General features: G+C 32.8%; 5 protein-coding genes and 2 non-coding genes across 8 annotated transcripts; 3 read left to right on the top strand and 4 right to left on the bottom strand.

Annotated features, from left to right (window-relative positions):
* Positions 1-4,546: 4,546 nt before the first annotated feature.
* LOC17889742 (GPI ethanolamine phosphate transferase 2) lies at positions 4,547-9,121 on the top strand. 2 transcript variants are annotated; one of them, XM_006293562.2, is made up of 17 exons: positions 4,547-4,722; positions 4,801-4,894; positions 4,984-5,028; positions 5,111-5,278; positions 5,365-5,449; positions 5,538-5,644; positions 5,725-5,805; positions 5,928-5,980; positions 6,072-6,174; positions 6,249-6,392; positions 6,524-6,620; positions 6,701-6,938; positions 7,031-7,127; positions 7,257-8,177; positions 8,253-8,345; positions 8,442-8,737; positions 8,831-9,121. In XM_006293562.2, the coding sequence occupies exons 1-17, from the start codon at positions 4,595-4,597 to the stop codon at positions 8,958-8,960; spliced, it is 2,880 nt and encodes a 959-aa protein (XP_006293624.2). In that variant the 5' UTR covers positions 4,547-4,594; the 3' UTR covers positions 8,961-9,121. The 2 variants fall into 2 exon arrangements, with proteins under 2 accessions (XP_006293624.2, XP_023640667.1); XM_023784899.1 differs by lacking the exons at positions 4,547-4,722; positions 4,801-4,894 and having other exon boundaries at positions 5,133-5,278.
* Positions 9,122-9,218: 97 nt separating this feature from the next.
* Positions 9,219-9,722, bottom strand: LOC17889512. Its single transcript, XM_006296210.2, has one exon. It carries the CDS (start codon positions 9,628-9,630, stop codon positions 9,241-9,243), a length of 390 nt encoding a protein of 129 aa, XP_006296272.1. The 5' UTR covers positions 9,631-9,722; the 3' UTR covers positions 9,219-9,240.
* Positions 9,723-11,145: 1,423 nt separating this feature from the next.
* Positions 11,146-11,547, bottom strand: LOC17888080. The gene has a single exon (XM_006296258.1). It carries the CDS (start codon positions 11,545-11,547, stop codon positions 11,146-11,148), a length of 402 nt encoding a protein of 133 aa, XP_006296320.1.
* A 1,378-nt stretch (positions 11,548-12,925) lies between these two features.
* LOC17888476 (proline-rich receptor-like protein kinase PERK2) lies at positions 12,926-13,573 on the top strand. The gene has a single exon (XM_006296131.2). It carries the CDS (start codon positions 12,981-12,983, stop codon positions 13,335-13,337), a length of 357 nt encoding a protein of 118 aa, XP_006296193.1. The 5' UTR covers positions 12,926-12,980; the 3' UTR covers positions 13,338-13,573.
* Positions 13,574-18,757: 5,184 nt separating this feature from the next.
* On the top strand, positions 18,758-20,233 carry LOC17888512 (mitochondrial uncoupling protein 5). Its single transcript, XM_006296036.2, has one exon. It carries the CDS (start codon positions 19,085-19,087, stop codon positions 20,027-20,029), a length of 945 nt encoding a protein of 314 aa, XP_006296098.1. The 5' UTR covers positions 18,758-19,084; the 3' UTR covers positions 20,030-20,233.
* Positions 20,234-22,600: 2,367 nt separating this feature from the next.
* Positions 22,601-22,692, bottom strand: LOC111831307. The gene has a single exon (XR_002834563.1). It is a non-coding gene; the product is annotated as a small nucleolar RNA snoR128 (small nucleolar RNA).
* Positions 22,693-22,757: 65 nt separating this feature from the next.
* On the bottom strand, positions 22,758-22,850 carry LOC111831306. Its single transcript, XR_002834562.1, has one exon. It is a non-coding gene; the product is annotated as a small nucleolar RNA snoR128 (small nucleolar RNA).
* Between the last annotated feature and the right edge of the window lie 277 nt (positions 22,851-23,127).

Below are 23,127 nucleotides of genomic sequence, written 5' to 3'. Positions count from 1 at the left end.
TTTTAAAACGTTTTTAAAAGGTATTTATATGGTATTTAAATTTCCACATAGAAAGATAATTTATGTCTAAATATATAAGCTTATACATTTTTTTTATAAATATCAATTTTTTTACTTTTTAATTATCAAAATACCCTTTTTCCTTACCACTTTTTAAAAATACCCCTATTTCAAACTTTATAAAAAAAACCACTTTAAATGTTGAAATTCATCCAAATAAGTGTGAAAGCTTATAAATATACATACAAATTAGAGAATTTTTGAGAAATAGCCCTTTTGGTGTACTCCTTTTTTAAAATATCCCCTTTATCTATCCATTTTCAAAAATACCCCTTTTTAAATATTAAAAATTATAAAGTTTTGTAAAAACGATTTAAAACATTATAAAATATTTGTTTCAAATTTCCAAGTATTAGTTATTATATGGAAGTACCTTATAAACTATATAAAACTTTATAATATTTCATATTTAAACATGGATATTTTTGAAAATGAATAGATAAAGGAGGTATTTTTGAAAAGGGGTACACCAAAAGGGGTATTTCTCAAAAAATTCTCTTTAATTTTTTATAATTTTTTTAATGTTGTTTAAAAATTCTATTTGTATCTTAATATTAACAAAATTAGATATAACATATTGCGACATCTTATGTTTTTACTTGACACTTATCATGATCACGTGAGTTAGTAAATTTAAAAACCAAGTTTTGACATATAATCTCGTTTAATTGTTAAAGTTAAACCATAATTTTAATTTATAAAGATAAACCATAATTCTTATTTATCATTTATATACCCAAACCAACAAATAATCTGATTTAATTGTAAAAATTAAAGTTTAAACATTAATCCTCTTCTGTAAACAAAAACCGCCATATATTCTTGTTAATTATAAATTTTAAATCCCTATCTTATTAATAAACCAAATTGACATAACTGAAATTAGATTATTTGTTTAATTTTATTAGTAATTTTTAATATATAATTCTTTATAATATTTATTTTATATATTTCCTTCTTCGATAAGGTTAATAATATTTCTATTTTATCCAAATATTAACAAAATTAGTTATGCCACGTGTCAACATCTTATCGTTTATAATTGACACGTGTCACGATCTTTTTATTGGCTGATTTTGAAAACCAAGGTTTATATAATAAGATATACAGTAAAACCTCTATAAATTAATAATGTTGGGACCATATAATTTTATTAATTTATAGTGATATTAATTTATCTATAAATTAATATTAATTATTAATTTATTATTAATTTATTATTTGGGATCAGCAAAATTTATTAATTTATAGTGTTTAATAATTTATAGAGTATTAATTTATAGAGGTTTTACTGTAATATGTTGTTAACTTCGAATAGTGCAATCTTTTTCGAAAATACACTAACCCCCAAATAATGGGACACAAGAATTGTGCTCTCAAAAGAAAGTTTTATGTAAATTTAATATTTATAAACTTTGAAAAATGTATGAAAATAGAAATATCAAACAAAATTGTATAATACTAAACTATTTTTGTTGTTTATATAGATTATAGAACATTTTGGGTAAAGTGACAAAGTATATAATGTAAGAATAAAGAAATATTTTTTGGTCTGCTGCTATTGTTTTAAAAACTCTAATGTCATGACAAAATAGTTCTTAATTTCGAATATATATATACTTTGGGAATATGAGAATAAAATATCCAAAAGTATATAACTATATATATATATATGTACTATTTTTGTGGTTTGCATAGAACATTTCGGGTAAAAATGGAAATCAATAATGAAATAATAAACAAATAATTTTGTCTGCGGCCAGAATATATAGTATATAATATGTTGTTAATTTCGAAAAGTGCCATCATTTTTTCGAAATTTTACTAACGACCAAATAATGGGTCACAATACCTTGTCGTAAGAATTGTGCTCTCAAAAGAGAGTTTCTTGAGTTCTTTGTATATGGAATGGCCGAATGATCAATTTCTCATGCACAAATAATTTATTTCACAAATCATCAGTTTAAAAAAAAAAAAAAAACTGAATATGTATCTGAAAACACCAATTAACTAAAATTTACATTTTGAAGGGATTATTTATTACATGTTACTCCCTCTATTTCTAAAAGATTGATGTTTAAGAGATTTTCAGTAAATTAAAAAACAATTATTATTATTTTAAAAAACTTTATTTTCTCTCACCAAAAAAATATTATTTAACTAAAAGCCAATAACAATTTAGAAATTCAAATTTTATCAATGATTATTTCTTGAACTTAACAAAATATTAATATTAATTAATTAAAATCTGTAGAACATCAATCTTTATGAAATAAAAAAAAAATCCCAAAACATCATTTTCTTATGAAACGGAGGGAATATTACACAAGTTCAACATTACTATCGGCACATGTGGGAGGATGTTATATACATAGTGTAATAACGTCATCAACAGAAGCACACATTGGTTTCAATATAGCCATTAGCCACGATCATTCCATAGCTAGAAAAGCAAACCAAGAACTGTGGATTAAAATTAAAAAAAACAAAGAAGCAAAACGATTTTTATAAATTTTTAGCATTCCTTGATGCGAAGAAACAGTTGTGAAGAGACAGAGAGAGAGAGAGATGAGGGGAGGGGTCACCCCTCTCGAGGCAGAGTAAAATAAAAACAGTGTCGACCACTCAAAACTTCTTACAATATAAAGGGGACCCTAACACAAAAAAAAAAAAAAAAAAAAAAAAACAAAGCAGCCACAAGAAATCTGATTGGGACACGTTCAAACTGTCCGTACAGATATTTTTAGGTTTTGTTAAAAACAAATAAATATAACCAACAACTACTACTACTACTATGCTTTGATCTTTTCTTTCTTTTTTTTACTACTACTACTCGATCTTGATTACTCCAAAGATGAATACAATTATTTACTATGGTTTTGCTTTTTTTTTTTTTTTAAATGTAAACTCTTCTCTATCTAGTGTGGGGTTGTGGGCAGTCAATCAAATAATATTGTTATTACAAACTGAAAATTATAAATTAAAGATTTGGCTAGTCAATCAAATTATTAAATTGATATGAATTTATTAAATATTATCAAACTATTACAAACTTGATTTGTATTAAATTTGAATTTATCATGGAATTTTAACTTAAAACCAATTGACCATGCATAGATTATTGATCCTAATTTTATAAATATATATATATATATATATATATATATATGTTACTTGATAAATTCTCTAAGTACCGATGTTTGATGTTACTTTATTAAAATTCTGTTTACTAGAAATAAAAAGCAAGTGTTCTACGAGTAATTAACTTATATAGGATTAGGAAGCAATTATTCATAATTAAAGTTTTTTTTTTCTGGTAAAGTACATGGAAGTTTTTTTTCTTTCAACAAACTAATTATTAGCTTAAAACATGTGTGTATTCAAAGTGAAATTTCAAGTGATTTGTAAAAAGTTTACAAATTCACTGTTATTCAAACATGAATTTTATAAAGTCTCATGAAATCCACTGCTATTCAACTAATGATTTCAAAATCCACATTAAAATCCACTGTTATTGAAAACAATTTGTGTATTTGGCTTTTAATGATTTTGAAAGATTTCAGAGGATTTGAGAAGATTTCTTTAGTTAAAAATACAGAAATTCAAATCTCATGGTTTTTGGTGAGATTTGAAATTTTTTTACAAAAGTCATATAAACTTCCCTAAAATCATCAAAATCATTTAAAAACTCAATAAAACTCAAATCACTTGAAATTTTACTTTGAATACACCCCCGTGTATGTGTATGTAGCTTAAAAATAATTAAAACCAATTTTTCTTAATAAAGAAAAACGCATCACATCATATTGGAAAATATCAGTAATCAAACCCTAGTATAAATAGTTTAATTTATTGAATTACATTTAATCCATTGATATTTGTTTTGGTTTGGTTTGGTAAAAAGTAGAATTAGTTCAACATCTCTCAGTGCCATAAAAATACAAAAAAAAACAATTGAAACGTTTCTGCGAACTGTTTATTTCGTTTGAAACGATTTATTGAAACAAATGATAATCGTTACTTTCTCTGATTATAAAGAAATTGAATAGTTTCTATATTAGTTAGAGAAGCTTTAGGCCGCACGTGACACCACTGTGTGTGTGTTCTGATCTTCTTCTTTGGGTCAAAGTGTCTCTGACAATATCATTTTTATTTTTTGACTCGACTCTTCTTCACTCGTGACCTTCTTCACCTTCACGTCCTCGTGCCTCTCTCTCTCTCTCTAGTCCTAAAGTAACATTGCACCTAACCTTTTAGCCATTTTAGGCTTCTACGAGACTACGAAACAACTCTGACACAACACAAAAACATGATTCAAAAACTACAGTGACAGTTATATACAGTACAATTTACCTCAATTCTCATTATGGGCCTTTTATACTACTAATGGGCCTTTTATAGTACTAATGGGCTTTTAACTGGGCTTATAGTTGCCTTTTCCCCTTTCTTGCGAGTTTTTTTTTTTTTTTTTTTTTTTTTTTTGAGCGTTTGAATTTTTTTTGTTTTTGGTTCAGCTCTCTCGCTGGATCTTGAAATGACGACGGCGATGACTTGTACGCGACTGACGGCTTTTACGGTGGCCGGAATATTCCTTCAGATCGTTGGTCTTTCGATTTTTGTTTTCGGTTTCTTCCCCGTCAAGCCGACTCTCTCCGGCGTCAGGTACTATTCATAACATTTTGAGAGCGACGAAGAAGAAGCTGCTTACTCATTCTTTGTTTATTAATGTTGAAATTTCAGTGGTTCAGAGAGCTATCGTGATCCTTTCTGTGATTCTTCTCCGAATTCGAACGAATCTGAGCTTCATTCTGAGAAACTGAGATTGCTCCACCAGGTTTTTTTTTTTTTTTTGAATACAAACACAAATTTATAGCTTCGTTTTGGTTGTTCTGAAGTTTGGGAGTGTTGTATTTTGTGTTGTAGGAGTTATCTGGCATCTCTTTGAAATATGATCGACTGATTTTGATGGTATGATGATGCAGTTGTTCAAATTTGGATTTTGCTTCTTTTTCTTTGTGAGAGAATTGGTTCTAAAACGATGCTAGTTTAGGTTATTGATGGGCTTCCTGCAGAGTTCGTTTTAGGGAGAGATGGTCAACCTCCAAGGAATGTATGGAAAGAGTCTATGCCTTACACTCAGTCACTGTTGGCTAAAGGAGATGCCATTGGTTACCATGCTAAAGCAGCTCCTCCGACTGTCACAATGCCGAGGTTGAAGGTGCGTTTATCGTGGTTGTTAAGTAAATGATCACAGTTTAAGATGAATTGTTTTGCTTGTTGAGTTACGGATTTTATTGTTTTCAGGCAATGGTTTCTGGTGCGATTGGTGGTTTCTTGGATGTGGCTTTCAATTTTAATACACAAGCTTTCTTAGAGGACAACCTTCTTGGTAGCTATTAGTCTTGTGAATGAGAAATGTTTTCATACTTCCAAATATTGAAAGAAAAACCGTTGTAACAGTGGTCCAAATTTACCAGGTCAATTCTTTAGGATTGGTTGGAAAATGGTGATGCTTGGTGATGAGACGTGGCTCAAGTTATTCCCAGGGCTATTTATGAGACAAGATGGTGTTAGCAGTTTCTTTGTGAGTTTTAATGTGATGTTTGGCTTTACTGATTGCTTTCTATAATGGTCATACGAAAAAAAATAATGTTTTTTGGACAGGTCAAAGATACAGTACAGGTCGACAGAAATGTTTCTCGACACATACTGCATGAGCTAAACCGTGATGACTGGAATTTCTTGGTTAGTTTTTGCTTTTTTCCCCAGCATTGGTGTTTTGCCCCTTGATGATTGTTCACAATTTCCTCTTGGATAACACTTGAGATTTTCTGTGCTTTATTCTTACTAGATCTATCCCTTATCAGATCCTTCATTACCTTGGTTTGGATCATGTTGGACATACTGGAGGCCGTAACAGGTAGTTAGTTACCTAACCCATTTGTGAGTAGAATCGTTAAGGTTACTAGTTGTATGGCTGAATCATCTTATTAGATGTTTCTTTATTCTAGCCCTTTGATGGCTGCAAAACTTAAAGAAATGGATGACATAGTTAGAACAATGCATTTAAGGGGGATGATGGATCGTGACCATGACCAAGGACAAACTCTTTTGGTGAGTATTTTCCGTGTTATAAGGTCCATGAATTTCATATGTCAAGAGTAATCTTATTTGGGTTTCATATACAGATAGTTGTCAGTGATCATGGCATGACCGATAATGGAAATCATGGAGGATCATCATATGAAGAAACTGACTCCTTAATGCTCTTCATTGGGTTGAGAAGCAATGTTTCTGATTATGGTGCAGCAACCAATAATTTAGCTTTCCAGGTAGAACAGTCACTGCAATTTTCGTGAGATCTCTTTGATCTCTTTTCCTGTCAGTCAAGCAAGCATTTGCTTTTTCTGGACAGACTGTTCATAATAATGAGCTATACATGATATGAAACCTTGTATTGTAGGTAGATTTGACACCAACTTTAGCTCTTCTGTTTGGTGTGCCGATCCCAAAGAACAATGTTGGAGTGGTTGTCCCAGGAATTCTCAATTCTTTACGAGGTTAAGCGCTATTGGCCTCTCGAATTTTTCGTCAAACGTGTGGGGATGCATTTTTACTTTACTGTGTCTTCTCGTTTCAGATTATGAGCAACTACGGGCACTAGAATTGAATTCATGGCAGTTACTCAGACTAATGCAAGCACAGATACCAAGTTCCTTGTTTGAAGGTTTTTCCTGCAATTGCTTTGTTGATGGAATTTGTGAGGGCCTTGGTTTGGATATTAGCGAGTGCTCTGGGGATAAAGAGAAACAGCTTATTTGCTTGTTTAGGAACGCCGCTGTTCTTCACAACATTTGGAAGGCCAAGAAATTGACAGAGTGCGTGATTTGTATGAGACTTCCACATACCGTGCTCCTCCTGAGTTTGAATTTGATATAACTAATTTCAAGGATGCTTTCATGTTTGATAGGTCTTCTAGTGCCATGGAAGATTTCAGCCGAGCTTTAGATGCATATGACACCTTCTTGAAAACTGCAAGTGAGTGGTTAGCAAGCAAAACCACTGAAGTATGTTTGGCATCTTTTCTTAGAGTTCCATGAAAGTATTTAAGAAAAATGACGATTGTCAATTGTCAATAGTTCACAAGTCCAGTAAAAATCTAGTTTAATCATAACAAAACTCTTTTATGTTTGCAGAAACCAGTTTTCTTACTCGGTCTTGGGTTGAGTGCCATGCTTCTTTCATGCTTCGTCTGTGTAACTCTTTTTCTGTCCTTATTGAAAGAGGTTTACCAAGAACCCAAGGATCAAGTCTGCAGTTTAAGTTATTGGTTAAATTTAGAAGAGGTGTTCATTTTTGCTGTTCTTGTGATCCTTGTTATAAGCATGGGATCAAGTTCAATGGTGGAAGAAGAGCACTATATATGGCATTTCATGGCATCCACATTCCATCTTCTGTTACTCTTCAAGACAGCGAAGATATTTGATTTTTCCAAGGGGAGGAACATACTCGGGGACTACAAAGTCGGTTCTATCTTCTTGCTTCTTATATCTGGTAGACTACTAAGAGGTTGGCGTCAAGGGGGCGTGAACTGGACTTACGTTACTGATATTTCTAAGTGGCTAGAGCAAGTTGGCAGTGGTTATGTGAAATGGATTCACCTGATCTCAATCGTCCTTGTTATTGGTCTAGGACTGTTTACCGTCTCTCGCACAGGATCAAAGAGAAAGAGTGTCTGCGTCCTAGCTTTGAGCTTCCTAACTTGTGGGTTCCTAATCTTGCTGCATGCTGGGAGATATCAGGATGAAATGTTTGAAGTGTCAACTGAATTTGGAGCCACTGTCATAGTAAAAATTATCTATTTGCTTCTATTTATATCTGCGATTGGATCTGCTTTAGTTTTGCCATGGTCTATCCTAAAAAAAGACAAGTCCTTTCTAGCTGAAGCAGGTGACTGCTTGTATTTGATTGGCTCTGCATACATACTATGTTGGTGTCTTCTACAGCTACTTCTCCAACAACCGATCAACTCGGGGCCTATGCTTTTGCTTCTTATCCAAACTTTAGCAGTTTCTTGTCTTTCTTCTCATGGTTTTCAAGTGAATGAATGGGTCGAGGTTAGTTTTTCTTTTTGTTCTTTGTCTGGGATTTCTACCTCAAAAAGCTCAAAGTTTTGATGTTTCTCTTTGTAGATTGCTGCACTGTATTACATGGGAATGGCAGGTCACTTTGCTCTTGGAAACAGCAATACTTTAGCAACCATCGATGTTGCTGGTGCTTTTATCGTAAGCCTACTTCCTCTTTTTTTTTTTTTTTCTGATTCATCTTCCGTATTTACATTTATCATAACACTAACACATTCACCAAACCCTTTTTCGTAGGGAATCTCTAGTCATTCTACAATACTATCTGGGATCTTGATGTTCATGATCACGTATGCATCTCCCATGCTGTTCCTTTTATCCCTTGTCATGTACATTGGTGCGAAACTAAGAAACCAATCACATTCAACAATATCAACTCAACCGGAAACAAGTCTTGGACATATTTTGAAGCTAAATCTCGGGTTCCCTTGTCTTGTTCCGCTCTGCATCAACTCAATACTCTTGACCGCATACACTGTGGTCTTGCTACTCATGAGGAATCACCTCTTTGTGTGGAGCGTCTTCTCTCCCAAGTAAGTCTTTGCTCACCATTGCATTGTTCTTTTTTTATTCTTCTTCAGTTATTTAATTGTTGTTTGATTGTGTTGGTGAACAATGGGAAACAGGTACCTATATGTGTGTGCAACCACTCTGTGCACATACATCGGAGTTTGTATCTTAGCTGTTACTGTAACTTACGCTTTCTTTGTCACTACCTTCTGTAGAAGCAATAGATCTAGACAAGACAACTCGTAGTTATTATGTAGGGGGAGAGAGAGATTAGTAGAGAACTATAGATACCGTGATTCTGAGACTTGAATGTAGGAGAAACTTTGAATCCACTTGTTTGATTTCACATGAATCTGATAAACTAGTATTTTTTTTTTCTAATGTAAAAAAAAAAAACACCTTTACAACTTGTGACTCTACTCTAGTACAGTAAACATTGGTGAAAGTGATTACTGAACAAAAAAATTGCCACAAACAAAAGGTAATAATTGCAACTAAAAAAGATTGGTCTCTTGAATTATCTCATTCAAGTCTTGGTTAGCTTGGAGGACTCTTTGATCTTCTCTCGAACATAAAACATCGGGATCGGTACGTGTCTTGGTGAAGGAGCAGCACCCATGGTGACCAAACCATCAAAAAATTCCGCTTCTTGAGTCGGTGGTGCTTTAGCTTGAACAGGCTTAGGCTTCTCATCATGAACAGGATCGGGGTTAGATTGCGGCTTCTCGGTAGTAGAAGGTTTGAAGTAAGGCTTTTGTGGACGTTTCTTCAAACCCAAGAGAGGAGGAACAACTCTTTGAGGAACATGTAAGAAGGAGTTACGACAAAAGTGGTGGTAACCGATTCCGTATGGTGTAAGAAACGGAACAGCGAAAAAGTCTCGGACAAGGTAACGGTGTATCAACGTAATCGACATGTTCAAGTGAGAATAGCAGAGTACTCTTCTTAGTCTTTAGCTTTTAAAACGAAGGAGAGAGCTTTTGATCGATTGAATTGTGTGAAATAATTGAGAGGGTTAGTGGTTTATTTATAATCATCGTTACGTTGAGTTCATCAAAACTTTACTAGGAATTGGAAATTTGGAGTTAAGCAAAAAGGAAAAATCTGATATGTTACCTTTTTTTTTCCTTCAAAAATTTGGAACTGGCACGTGTCTCGATGACGGAGCAGCATTCATAGTGACCGAACCAACAAATAGATCTCCTAATTTAATGTTCGATTAAGAGATTGTGATTTCACGGTTTTAGCGGTTTTAAAAGAAACGTTTTTGCCGACAAACACTATTTGTATTAATTATTTACGTTAAAATAATATACTCCTAATTTTTCACATTGTATTCTTTATATCTTCAAATAAAATTATGTTAATCATATATTCTTTTATTTGATTAAAATAATATTACACATTATATTATTTTATTTGAAGATATGATTAAGCTAATTTTATTTCTAGCAATAATTAACCAAAGTCTTTTATTCAAAAATAAACATAAATATTAAGAATATTTTAAATCGAAAAACACAATAGTGGCCGGAATATTCCTTCAGATCGTTGGTCTCTCGATTTTTGTTTTCGGTTTCTTCCGTATGTACACTCACATTCAAAAACCCTATTTCGTAGAGAATCTCTAGTCATTCTACAATACTATCTGTCTGGGATCTTGATATGTTCATGATCACGTATATATGCATCTCCCATGCTGTTCCTTTTATCCCTTGTCATGTACAGTACGTTGGTGCAAAACTAAGAAACCAATCACATTTGACAATATCAACTCATCCGGAAACAATTCTTGGACAAATTTTGAAGCTAAAGCTCGGGTTCCCTTGTCTTGTTCCGCTCTACATGAACTCAGTACTCTTAACGCTACTCATGAGGAATCACCTCTTTGTGTAGAGTGTCTTCTCTCCCAAGTAAGTCTTTGCTTCTGTCTCCAAAAATCATCATCCTTTAGTTCTTTTTTTCTTTTTATTTAGTGGTGTTAATTGTTGTTTGATTGTGTTGGTGAACAATGGGAAACAGGTACCTACTGCAACCTCTCTGTGCCATCGGAGATTGTTGTATCGTAGCTGTTACTGTAACTTACGCTTTCTTTGTCCGTAGAAGCAATAGATCTAGACACGACAACTCGTAGTTATTATATGTAGGAGGAGAGAGAGGTTAATATAGCTAGATACAGTGATCCTGAGATTTGAATGTAGAAGATACTCTGAATCTACTTGTTTGATTTCACCATTCTGATCAACTAGAATTTCTTTTTATTTATAACAATTGTAAAATAGAACAGCTTTACAACTTGTGACTCTAGTACAGTAAACATTGGTCACAATTTGGTTACTGAACAGAAAAATTGCCACATACAAAGGTGATAATAGCAATTAACAAAGAAACTCTAAAAAATAAAAAAGATTGGTCTCTTGAATTATCTCATTCAAGTCTTGGTTAGCTTGGAGGACTCTTTGATCTTCTCTCTAACATAAAACATCGGAATCGGTACGTGTCTTGGCGAAGGAGCAGCACCCATGGTGACCGAACCATCAAAATATTCTGGTTCTTTAGTCGGTGGTGGTGGTGGTGGTGCTTCAGCTTGAACAGGCTTAGGCTTCTCATCATGAACAGGATCGGGGTTAGATTGTTGCGGCTTTCCGGTAGTAGAAGGTTTGAAGTAAGGCTTTTGTGAACGCTTCTTCAAACCCAAGAGAGGAACAACTCTTTGAGGAACATGTAAGAAGGAGTTACGACAAAAGTGGTGGTAACCGATTCCTTGTGGTGTAAGAAACGGAACAGCGAAAAAGTCTCGGACAAGGTAACGGTGTACCAACGTAATCGACATGTTCAAGTGAGATTTTTTTATGGTCGATTATTCAAGAACAGTAGAGTATTCTTCTTCGTGTTTAGTTTAGACGAAGGAGATTAGCTTTGATAGATTGAATTGTGAGAAATAATGAATATGTTAGAGGTTTATTTATAATCATCATTACGTTGAGTTCTTTAAAACTCTAAATAGGAATTGGAATTAAGCAAAAAGGAAAATATGTGATATGTTTCCCTTTTTTTCTTTTTGTATGACTTAACTTAACAATATGTATATGCTTAGTTAACTTTTTTTTTTGTTTTCCTTCGAAAATTTGGAATTGGCAATTTGGCATGTGTCTCGGTAACGGGGCAGCACTCATTTGCTAACGAACCACCAAACGATCTCTTGATTTACTGTTTGATTCTCTTTAACCGGATTCGGTTTAGATTGTGATTTCACGGTTTAAGGCGGTCTTAAGTAGAATCTAGTTCCCGTGTTTTGTAAGAAATTGAACGGCATAGACAGACATATGACAATGTAAAAAAAAATTAAATAGATTTTAGATTTTGGTTTACTTAATTAGCATTTCGCATAATCTAAATCTTTAACTTTTTTGATTACTGATAAGAGATAAAATTATCCGTCAAGTTATGATATAATTATGTACGTGTTCTTGACTTCTTGTTGTGAATTTCCTATTTTTCTTGGTACGCGATTTAGATCTAACTTGCAAAACTACATAATATTTTTATTATTATTTATCAAAATTACATAATTTTTTATTATTATTTATCAAAATTACATAATTACTAGGGTATGATATTCAGTCACAACCGTCTAAAACTTTTAAATTCTGTCGTAACTATTTTTTTCATGTAGGCTATCCCAAGAATAAACGCTCTCAACCCATATTTAATCAAATCTCTTTTTGGTTGGTTGACCAAACATAATATTAGTTGTAAACAAAGTAATTCCTATATTCAATTGTAAAACATCCATCCAATTAAACTGATTTTCCTTTTTTTTCTTTTTGCTTTTTACCTAATCTCTTCCGATATAAATTGAACAATATATATTCGCTTTTGTATACTTAAAATTAAAAATATTGGTTTGATAATTTTTAATTTTTATATCAAATATAATAAAATTTTCCAGCAATTCTCTCGTTTGTGAAGTTATATTTTATTTAAATAAAACATAATACAAAAACATTAAACCGGATTTACCTAAAAGTGCCTTTGTGTCATGGTTGTTTCTAGTTAGAAGTGACCCATATTGCATCTTACTTGTGGTTGTAGAACACGGAAATGTGTTAATAAGTTGCAACAACAATAATCCTCTTCAAACCTACTTCTCATCAAACCTCAAACCCTCTATAAATACATACCAAACTCCATAATCTCTCCATCACCACTCACACTCTCAAACCTCTCTCTAGTGACAACAACAAAACCATACAATCCCCAAAAATGGCTCAGTACTGGTTATCATCCCTTGTCATTGCACTGACATTCACAAGCTTTTTCACTGGTCTCTCAGCTAGTCGCCATCTTCTTCAATCAACACCAGCGGCGCTTCCACCACCGGCTGCAACAACGTTCCCACCATTTCCTCCTTCTACTTCTCTTCCTCAGCCCACGGCGTTTCCACCACTACAAGGCTCACAGATACCTCCTTTGACTAATCCAGCACAACCCATTAATATCCCAAACTTCCCACAGATCAATATCCCTAACTTCCCAGTTTCTATCCCAAGCAACTTCCCATTCAATCTTCCCACCAGCATACCAACCTTCCCATTCTTCACTCCACCACCTTCCAAATGAGAAGCTAAGCTCTCTTTAGCTAGCTAGCTACTGCCACACAACACAATATTACCATCTTTTTTTTTTATCTTACACACTTTGTTAGCAAGTGGTTGTCATGTTTTCTTATTATATTAGCTATGATGTTGTTTGATGTTGTCCTTGTTTTTCTTGTTGTTTCTGTTTCTGCCATGTTTTAGTTTCCTTTGTAATATTTACAGCTTATTCATATTCTAATCACTACTTGCTTTGATTGATCTCTCGGTGCAACAAAATAATAATAGAAGAAAGAACTATAATTCCCTGAAATGTTTGCATAAGCAACTAATATCCCATGAGAGATTCTCAAAAATCACATATTAATCAACGATTAATAGCTCCAACAAGCTTACGTGAGAGAGAGACTAATAACATGAACAATTCAAGGATCACCACCAACAATTTTAGAAGAAACCTGAATGATATGAATAATACGACTTGTCCCTTACGATGAAAGCCCAGGCCCAGAACTTAGCCTAATCTATGTGATGATATATATAATCCATAAAGTATTCTCAATGAGCAGTAGCAATTTACCCAAAAGGCCAAAACCGAAGACCAAATGTTTTCATATAATGGGCCGTATAGGTAGCTACGACTTTTTAGAGATTGGGTCTGGCCACGACTTTTGTAAATTGGAAAAAAACTTTCTTGGATCCATCCTCTTATGTGATCCTCTGTCAAATGATGTATTGTAGATTGTGGTATTTGAAGAACCTTTTTGACCCATCCGCGCGCATATGCATCATCACGGCTCTAGAATAGTAGAATTCACTTAACTAGTATCTGGTTTCGAAGACGATACAGTATCCTCCTTAACTTTTGCACTTCGGTTGTTGTAAGCTCCACAAGATTTCACTACGAACATATATACATGTGTTTCTTCTTCTTAAGGTCAAGAGTCAACAGCTCTAGGCCACTCCTCCGACATCTTAGGTGACACGTGTGAGTTTTGGTAAGAAGATCTTGGAAACGGCTTTTAGTTTGGCGGGAGAGGTAAACAAAAAAGTCAATAGTCAACTCTTTTAGACTATATTTGGCCCAAATGTCTTCTTCGGGCCACACGCAGTATTCACTAATAAATCGTGCTTTATTTGCTTAATTAAATTAAAAATTTATATTTTAATTTTGTTGTTTCTTCTTCTTCTTCCTTTCTTTGTTGCGTAATTATGTTTCTTAGCCCTGCGCACGAAGCGAATATTTGGAAAATTTGTGATATTTGTTATTTGCTTCGCCTCGACCGAATAGTTGATTTTGCTATTTGCTTCGATTCGTAAATTTACGAGTATTCGGAACTTCGAATATTCGAATATTTTTCGTAATATTTGCGAATTACTTGTTTCGCTTTGCTTCGACCCATCTAATTTCTTTTTGAAACAAAAAACATATAATACATAAATATAAAGTGCAAAATATGAAATATTAGAGGTTTTTATTTGACATATTTTCAAAATAAGAAGGAAATATAACCACCGTCCATAGAATTCTCACATTTTATTTTTAATAATGATTTTTCTAGTAAAGTTTTATTTGCTTAAAAACATCATTTAGCAAAAAAAAAAACCCAACGAGCCAAAATATAATAATTTGATAATAGACTTATCAGATATATACCCAAATCTATAAATACACATATTATATATATTATATGTATTATATAATAACTTATATTTATACATATATATAAATATACGAAGCGAAGCGGATATTCGGTACTAAAAAAATCAATATTTGTTATTTGCTTCGATTTTTACGAATATTAGATTTTCATATTTGCTTCGGTTCAATATCTTATAGATATTTGAATTTTTCGAATCGAATCGAAACGAATATCAAAGCGAATCGAATCTAACGAATATCGAAACGAAGCGAATCTAACGAATATTTTGCCCAGGGCTAATGTTTCTTCATACAAAGTCAATGATGGTATAACTCAGTTCGTGCCGGTACAAGACCGGACGAAAAAAATGTGATTACATTTTAACATCACAATCATTATTTATTTCTGCGATTAATTTAGATTTTTATTTTAATGGTGAAAGCAATGTTTTAAATAACAAAGTGATCCCATTTGTTGCGAAATTATATTGAAATACTTTTTCTTGATAGTAGGAGATAACAATATATGTGGATTATAAACTTCTTTAATCCAAAGGTATATATAACCAAAACTAGATAAAGTTTATAATTGTAATCTTGCACCAATCTATCCACAACAGTTGGAAAACAAATTTAAAATATATACAATAAGTTAAGAGTACGTTCGAAAGTCACCCTGATGATAATCATATTAGTCTTTTATAATGTCTAATTGTAATTTAATGATTTGACAAAGCTTGTTAGAGTATTAGACTAGACAAACATATACATAGCTGGAACTTTTTTTCTTTTCTGAATCTTTATCTCTAGTGAAAAAGTTTTTTATTTTATTAGTTGACGATGGCTAATTTAAAATTGTAATTAAAAAACAAAAATTATGTATAAATGGGAAAAGTCAGAAGCTTATTTGAAAATTTATAATAGGACTGTCTGGTTTAGACTTAAGAGTTAAGACCATGCCCTTGCGCGTGGCTTCCGCACGCCAACATTGCGCAACCATCTCCGAGTTACGACTTTACACAAGGTTGAATTGTTTGTTATAGAAAATGGTAAAAACGTCAACAACGTTATATTTATGGATAATAAATCTCATCTAACTATTTATGGACAAAAACAAAATAAAGTTAAAAACGATTTGTCATGTGAAAATATCGATTTCTTTTATAAAAATCAGAGACGTGGTAGACACTAGACAAATTGAGCAAAGATGTTTTGTCATGTGACCAAACTCGTGGTTCACCGCAAAGATAAATAAATACGTTGGTACACAATTGATATTATTGAGGCAAGAAAATAAAGATCATATGTTTTCTGATTGGATCAAGAATTACATAACAAAAAAAAAAAAAAAAAAGAATTGCATAACCTTTTTTTTGTTTTTGGTAAAATACATACATAACTTTTTTTTTTTTTTTAGTTTCGATGAACGAAATAATCCTAAATCAAAGATATGTTGAATAATCAAACAGCTAGCGAGTCAAGTGAAGATGATTAAAGCGACCAAACAAAAGTGATAAAGGTTTTTTTTTTTTAATTGTTTCATGGTTTTGTCGACAACAACCATGCATGAGTTTTGTATTCGAGTGCAGAAATGATAAAAATAAAACAAACGTGGAATATATTTTTCATGAGATGCTGCAGTAAGAAGCAGAGCCATCGATCGCCTAGTGAGGAAAGGTAGGTAGCTGAGGGCTGAGGCTGTAAGAAGAAGAATCTTTGAACTTTTATTTTATTTTAAGCAGAGAGCTTTTATACTATATGGTCACCATTTTGATGGTTCTAAGACCTCTGACACAAATTTTACAGTATAGTTTCTGATTCCATTATTCTCTATATCTTTTTACTAAATAACGGAATAATTCGTTAGTTAATAGTCTGGTTGCACGTTTAACTACATAACAGCAAATGCCTTTGTCCAAAAAAAAAAAAAACAAACAACAAATGCCATAATATAAAACCTATTAAGAAGTGTATGTAAGAAATTAGTTATTCATCAGCTATTAGTTAATTTAAAAAAAAACTATCCGATTTGGTATTTTATATGACATAAAATAAAATAAAAATAATTTAGACAACAATGAAAAAGTATATGTAAATAAAGCATTTTCAGGAATTTATATATTTTAATGAAACTAAATGAAAATTTAGTTAAAGTCCTCTGTTATCTTATATAAAAGCAACAACTAATTTCTTGGAAAAACTCATTTTTTTAATAAAACTATTAATTTGATTGAGATTTGTAGTCTACGAATTTATGTAATTATTGTTGTTGGTTCACCATCCAAATTAAAATTTCCATTATGAAACTGATTGACCAAGAAAAAAGTAAATTTATATATTTTTTTCAATTAATGTTTGAAAATGAATTGGGGAGATAAAAAGAGAGAACAAGTTCTTTTTTCCGAGTGTTCCGCATAAGTTTATGTATTTTATATAACAACGAAAAGCTTTAATTTTTTTTTAACAAGTGAACCGTTTATATTATGCGAATAAAATAGTTGTGATTCAACCATTAGATTTAAGAAAATAAATCAAGCCACAAAACTAAACCATCTTTGTTTAAACCATCGCATTCCATTATTAGACACAAAGAAGATCACAATCTTATGAAATAAAATTTTAAACAGTTGATGAGAAAAGGAATCTATTATTCATCAAGGAATAATCAAACATGGAAGCTAAGAAGAACAAAGAAAGAAGCATCCCATGTGGTGGGGTGTGGCAAAATAATTCAACTGAGGGAAAAAGTATCCTTTAAAATCTCTATGTATACCAATGAAAAAATACCAATGAATAGAATGATAACACTGTCAATCTTGTACGAATTCACAACAAGAAGTGACAATGATGCCATAACCAATTATTATACCACTGTTTGTGTTTTTCTTTGGCGTCAAAGTTGATTTTTCATTTTCATTAACATTGTGTATTCGTAATGTCAATTATGTTAGTAGAAGAAATTGAAAGTGAAGTCTTCTCATTAAGAAAAACCTAATAGTTAAAGAGAAATGAATTTATGGTACATGCATGTTGCATGTGAAGAAGGATACATATCAAACTCCTCTTGAAGCGTGGAGAACTCATAGTCTTGGCCTCTTGGGTGATGGTTTTCTATGCACAAAAAGCTTACGAATTTGGAAAAAAAAGTATTGAGAGGTTCTCTTTTAAGGATTTACGGATTTATCGATACAAATGATCTTTAATACGGTTTACCACTTTAATAATTACCAATCAAAAATATGTTATTTGGGTATATCATATCATATCATATACCAGAAATTGCATGTGAAGAAGGGATACATATCAAACCCATCTTCAAGAGTGGAGAACTCTTTAGTAGTCTTGTGTGATGGCTCTCTTTTTTACTATTCTAGCAGCAAATTCTTGTATCCTTGTTCGTTCGATTGTTGCAGGTTGATGTTGCGGAAAATGCTATATTTTTGCGATTAAAATTTTTTCAACGTCAATTAGATTCAACAGCAAAAAGAAATGTTTTTTTTTTTGTAGAAAAAGGAAATGTTGCTTTTTATATCACCAATTGGATCCTATATATATTCTTTGCCTATTTTCATATTTTTTCATTAATCAAAATTTCCTTGAACAATTAGGCTAATAAATAAGAATTGACATTATTTAGTCAAAAAAAAGATGTAAATATTTATAAAAAAGAAGAAAAAGGAAAGTAAAAGAAAAATAAACACAAATTTGATAGGAAAAAGAGTTTCTCTTTCTTTCGGCGCAAAATAGCAACAAGTCTCCGCGTTTCCTCTTTTTCTCTCTTCCCTTATTTAAACACTTTCGTCTTCAACCTCAAAACACATTCTCTCAACCTCTCTCAGAGACATTATTACACAAACCTAAAAAAAAACCTCTGTTTTTGAACAGCTTATGTCTCAAAGACCTCTGATTCCTCATTCTTCAACTATAGCTTTTTGTCTCCATTCTCATCTCTTTATCTCCAGTGAGATCAGCTCTAATTCTAACTGGTCTCTCTAAAAGAAAACCAAATAAAAATCTAACCTTTTTTTTTCAATTTTCTCGCCTGTTTTCCCGGAAAACACCAAAAGCTCTCTCTCTCCCTCTCTGTTTTTGTTTTTTCAAAGTTTTGATTTTTCTTCGATTTCTCCGAAATGGGTGTTAAGGGTTTCGCTGAAGGAGGAATCGCATCGATCGTAGCGGGTTGTTCAACCCACCCGCTTGATCTGATCAAGGTCCGAATGCAACTCCAAGGCGAATCAGGTTCTGTCCAAACCAATCTCCGACCAGCTCTCGCTTTTCAATCCTCAACCACCGTCGCCACCGCGCCTCCTCTCCGCGTTGGTGTAATCGGAGTCGGATCTCGTTTAATCCGAGAAGAAGGCGTACGTGCTCTGTTCTCCGGCGTCTCCGCCACAATGCTTCGTCAATGTCTTTATTCGACAACTCGTATGGGTTTATACGATATCCTCAAAGGCAAATGGACCGACCCAGAAACAAAAACCATGCCTTTAACTAGAAAACTCGGTGCCGGATTCATCGCCGGAGCTATCGGTGCGGCAGTTGGGAATCCGGCGGATGTAGCCATGGTGAGAATGCAAGCCGACGGTCGTTTACCTTTGGCTCAGAGGAGAAACTACAAAAGCGTTTTAGACGCAATCACGCAAATGATCCGCAGCGAAGGAGTTACATCGTTGTGGAGAGGTTCGTCTTTGACTATAAACAGAGCAATGCTTGTGACTTCGTCGCAGTTAGCTTCGTATGATTCGGTTAAAGAGACGATTTTGGAGAAAGGGTGGGTGCCTGATGGGCTTCTGACTCATGTGTTGGCTAGTACTGCTGCAGGGTTCGTGGCTAGTGTTGCTTCGAACCCTGTCGATGTGATCAAGACGAGAGTGATGAACATGAAGGTGGTGGCTGGAGTTGCGCCGCCGTATAAAGGAGCGATTGATTGTGCTTTGAAGACGGTGAAGGCGGAGGGGATTATGGCTTTATATAAAGGGTTTGTGCCGACGGTTTCGAGACAAGCACCGTTCACGGTGGTTCTGTTTGTTACGCTTGAACAAGTTCGCAAGGTGTTCCAAGACTTTGACTTTTGATGAAAAAGTTGAAAATTCTGATGATGGTGGCGAATAAATTCTTATATGTTCTTTAAATTAATTTTTAGTAGTTTTGATATTAAAAAGTATTATTTTTGTTTTTACATTTGTTCGAACAGAGAGATCTATGTCTTTGATATGAAACTTGTTCTCATGATATGAGAAAGAAAGAAAAGAAACAGTTATATTTGATTCATTATTCAAGGGAGGCATTTACTGAGTCTCTATCGAATAATTAGATTCGTTTATGTTTATTTTTGAACTATGTAATATTCTTTTCTTTTCGTCGTAAACCTTTTATTAGTCAAAAAAAGATGATTCGTTAAAAAGATTTTTTTTCCACTAAGATTTTCCAATCTTTGTAGTAATCAATGTTCAAGAAAGCAGTGCATCACCTAATTTTTCAAAAGCAAGTTTTCTTGCTCAATTCAATTATTTAGGTTCATTTATGTTAGTTTTGAACCATGTAATATTCTTTCTTTGTTTCAAGGAAATTGTTTATTATTCAAAGATGAATCTTTACAAAGATCCTAAAGTAATAAATTTTCAAGAATGGACTACACTAAAATATCCGAATAGATCATAAAATTCCTCTACGAAAAATATGCAAAGCCAAACCGAATACTCGAACGCACATGACTAGACTAGACGTTTTTTCTTTGGAAAAAGACTACTTAATTTTACAAAAAAAAAAAAATAGTATCAAATAAATATTTGAACTTTAAAATCCTAATTAAATAACACACAGATTTTAAAATCTATTAACATAATTTACAAATCTAAGATAAGATTTAATAACCCCATATTTTAAAATATGATTTAACATGAGTTGAATAAAATTAATTGTGATAAGATTTCAATTCTGTTAAAATAGAATAATATCCCCGTAAATATGTATTTTTGACTAAAACTCAAATCCAAACAAATCAAACCAATACAAATGGTATGCACAAACTTTCAGGCCGAAACCTATACATTCCATCAGACCCGAAACCAAAGCATGTTATATGGTTTTGTGTTAAGCGCTACTCGAACCGGCGACCTCTAAGCTTTTGCCGGAAATCTTTACTAATTGAGCTATTAGCACTCCGTAAATATCAAGTTTTTACTCATAACCTCCACTATAAAACCACCAAATTGAAATAGGTATGAACTAAAAGTTTAAACAATCAACACCCTCAAAATCCTTAGGTGTCGGATTACGCCCAACGCCAGCTATACTCTAATTTCTTGATCATTGCTTGCATATACACAAAACATATCATTAGCTGTGATAGTTTTATATTATATAGACTAACAATATCAGTGATGTATATTTTATTTAGTTTTTAAATGAGTATAACTTTTGGACATGTTCAAATAGTTCTGTAAAATTAGTTTCTGAAGAACCATTCCTATGATAAGATATCAATATAATTCAATGTATAAAACAACAAGTTGATGACAATGAAACATCGCAAGCAAAAACGTTAAGATTACAACAAGTCAAACAACCAGAAGAGTTCATAAAAAGACAAGACCAAGAATCAGTAACAAGCACCCACGTGTATGAGATTTGAGATGGCTTTAGTTTAACACATACGTTACCATGTGGGAATCTCACTACAACAACATCATAAACTTATATATGAAAACGCGTCGAACACTTTCCACACGTTTACCGACTCAAACGTTATTCTCTTTTTAAGTCATCAAGAACTAGAAGAATCTGATACGTTCATATCATTCGCTGCGTTGATATAGATTGTTCTCTTCTTATAGACAAAGAGAGGTTCTTTCAAAACTCTTTTGTTTTAAGAGTTTCCTGATCTTCTCGGTGACCCTTTTCTCAGCTTTGTATGGAGAATCTCTTTTGTCCATAAGAAGAGAATGTTTCACTTTTCGAATAGGATACAAAACCGCTTTACAAAACATCATACCAAACAACATAGAGCTTACAAAACTATTCCGTTACCATAAGTGTGGTGTTTATGTAATTGAACCGACCTATAAACCCAACTCATCTTTCACTAAAAGATGCTATTAGCAGTCAAATTTTGTTTGATATTTACTTCTCTTGATATCATCCACACTTTACAAACCAATATCAATAAAAAACCAAACAAGTAGTCACTTAGCAAAATAACTTGGTACGAAATCAGATGTTGACACTGGAGAGTACTTGTCCAATACAAAATGCCGACATCATTTTACTAGTGGACATCTATTGCTCTGCCCCACACAACGGCCATCAAGATTTAGATTGGCTCTATTATAGTCTTGAACTAGTTTATCTTTCTCCTTGTCCTTTAAAGACTATGCCTTAACCGATTCAATGAACTTGGTTGAATCCTGTCTTAAACAATCACTAACACAAGTATTTCAATGTGACAATACATACAAGAGTTAAGCCATTATATTATACTAAGAATACAATTGATTATAGTTTCCATGAAGCTATTAAAACGTAATTGGAGCCAACCAGTAGACCAGGAATAGTCACTTCAAGAACACACAACAAAGACAAGATTCACAAAAAAAAACAAAATGTAAAATCTGAATTTCAAAGAATCGAGTGATGATGTTTTGTAGTTGCTCAGTTAACCGCTCAGGTCGACATTATAGTCGCTCGCTGACTCATAAAGCACAATGCTTTCAAATCATATTTTTCCTCATCATGGCAACAACAAAACAAACCAAGAAAATATAAACAAGAACTCTAAGCAAAGTCTTGAAATTTAATAAATGGTTGCTCAGCTAACCGCTCAGGTTCGACATTTTTGTCGACCGTTCATTAAGTGTAAACACTTTCGATTAATCAAATAAGATCTCATCATTGCAACCATAAGTAAGAAAATTCACATAAATCGCTACAACATCTGGAAATACAGAACACGAGACTAAAACACTAAGCAGGACTAACTTAACATTCCCCTATAAGATCGAGACAGAGCCAGAAACATCTATAGATTACCATTACCTATACTACTTATAGTGTTTAGGATTTCAAAAACAGCATATCGTAGAAGAAAACTTGAGTAGTGGAGATATAAAGCAAGAAGCGGAGTGATAATTTAGGGTTTCTCTGTTTTTCAACAAGATGAGGTACTTATAGAGGA

The sequence above is a fragment of the Capsella rubella genome, unplaced genomic scaffold (genome assembly GCF_000375325.1).
Source record: "Capsella rubella cultivar Monte Gargano unplaced genomic scaffold, Caprub1_0 scaffold_4, whole genome shotgun sequence".
Lineage (NCBI taxonomy): Eukaryota > Viridiplantae > Streptophyta > Magnoliopsida > Brassicales > Brassicaceae > Capsella > Capsella rubella.
Note: the sequence above shows the minus strand (reverse complement) of the source record. Positions and strands in the feature narration are given on the sequence as shown.

Coding starts and splice junctions, on each gene's coding strand:
- LOC17888512 (XM_006296036.2), top strand. CDS start 19,085: ATGGGTGTTAAGGGTTTCGCTGAAGGAGGAATCGCATCGATCGTAGCG.
- LOC17889512 (XM_006296210.2), bottom strand. CDS start 9,630: ATGTCGATTACGTTGATACACCGTTACCTTGTCCGAGACTTTTTCGCT.
- LOC17889742 (XM_006293562.2), top strand. CDS start 4,595: ATGACGACGGCGATGACTTGTACGCGACTGACGGCTTTTACGGTGGCC. Junction 4,723..4,800: donor CCGACTCTCTCCGGCGTCAG/GTACTATTCATA, acceptor TTGAAATTTCAG/TGGTTCAGAGAGCTATCGTG. Junction 6,621..6,700: donor AATTCTCAATTCTTTACGAG/GTTAAGCGCTAT, acceptor TTCTCGTTTCAG/ATTATGAGCAACTACGGGCA.
- LOC17888080 (XM_006296258.1), bottom strand. CDS start 11,547: ATGTCGATTACGTTGGTACACCGTTACCTTGTCCGAGACTTTTTCGCT.
- LOC17888476 (XM_006296131.2), top strand. CDS start 12,981: ATGGCTCAGTACTGGTTATCATCCCTTGTCATTGCACTGACATTCACA.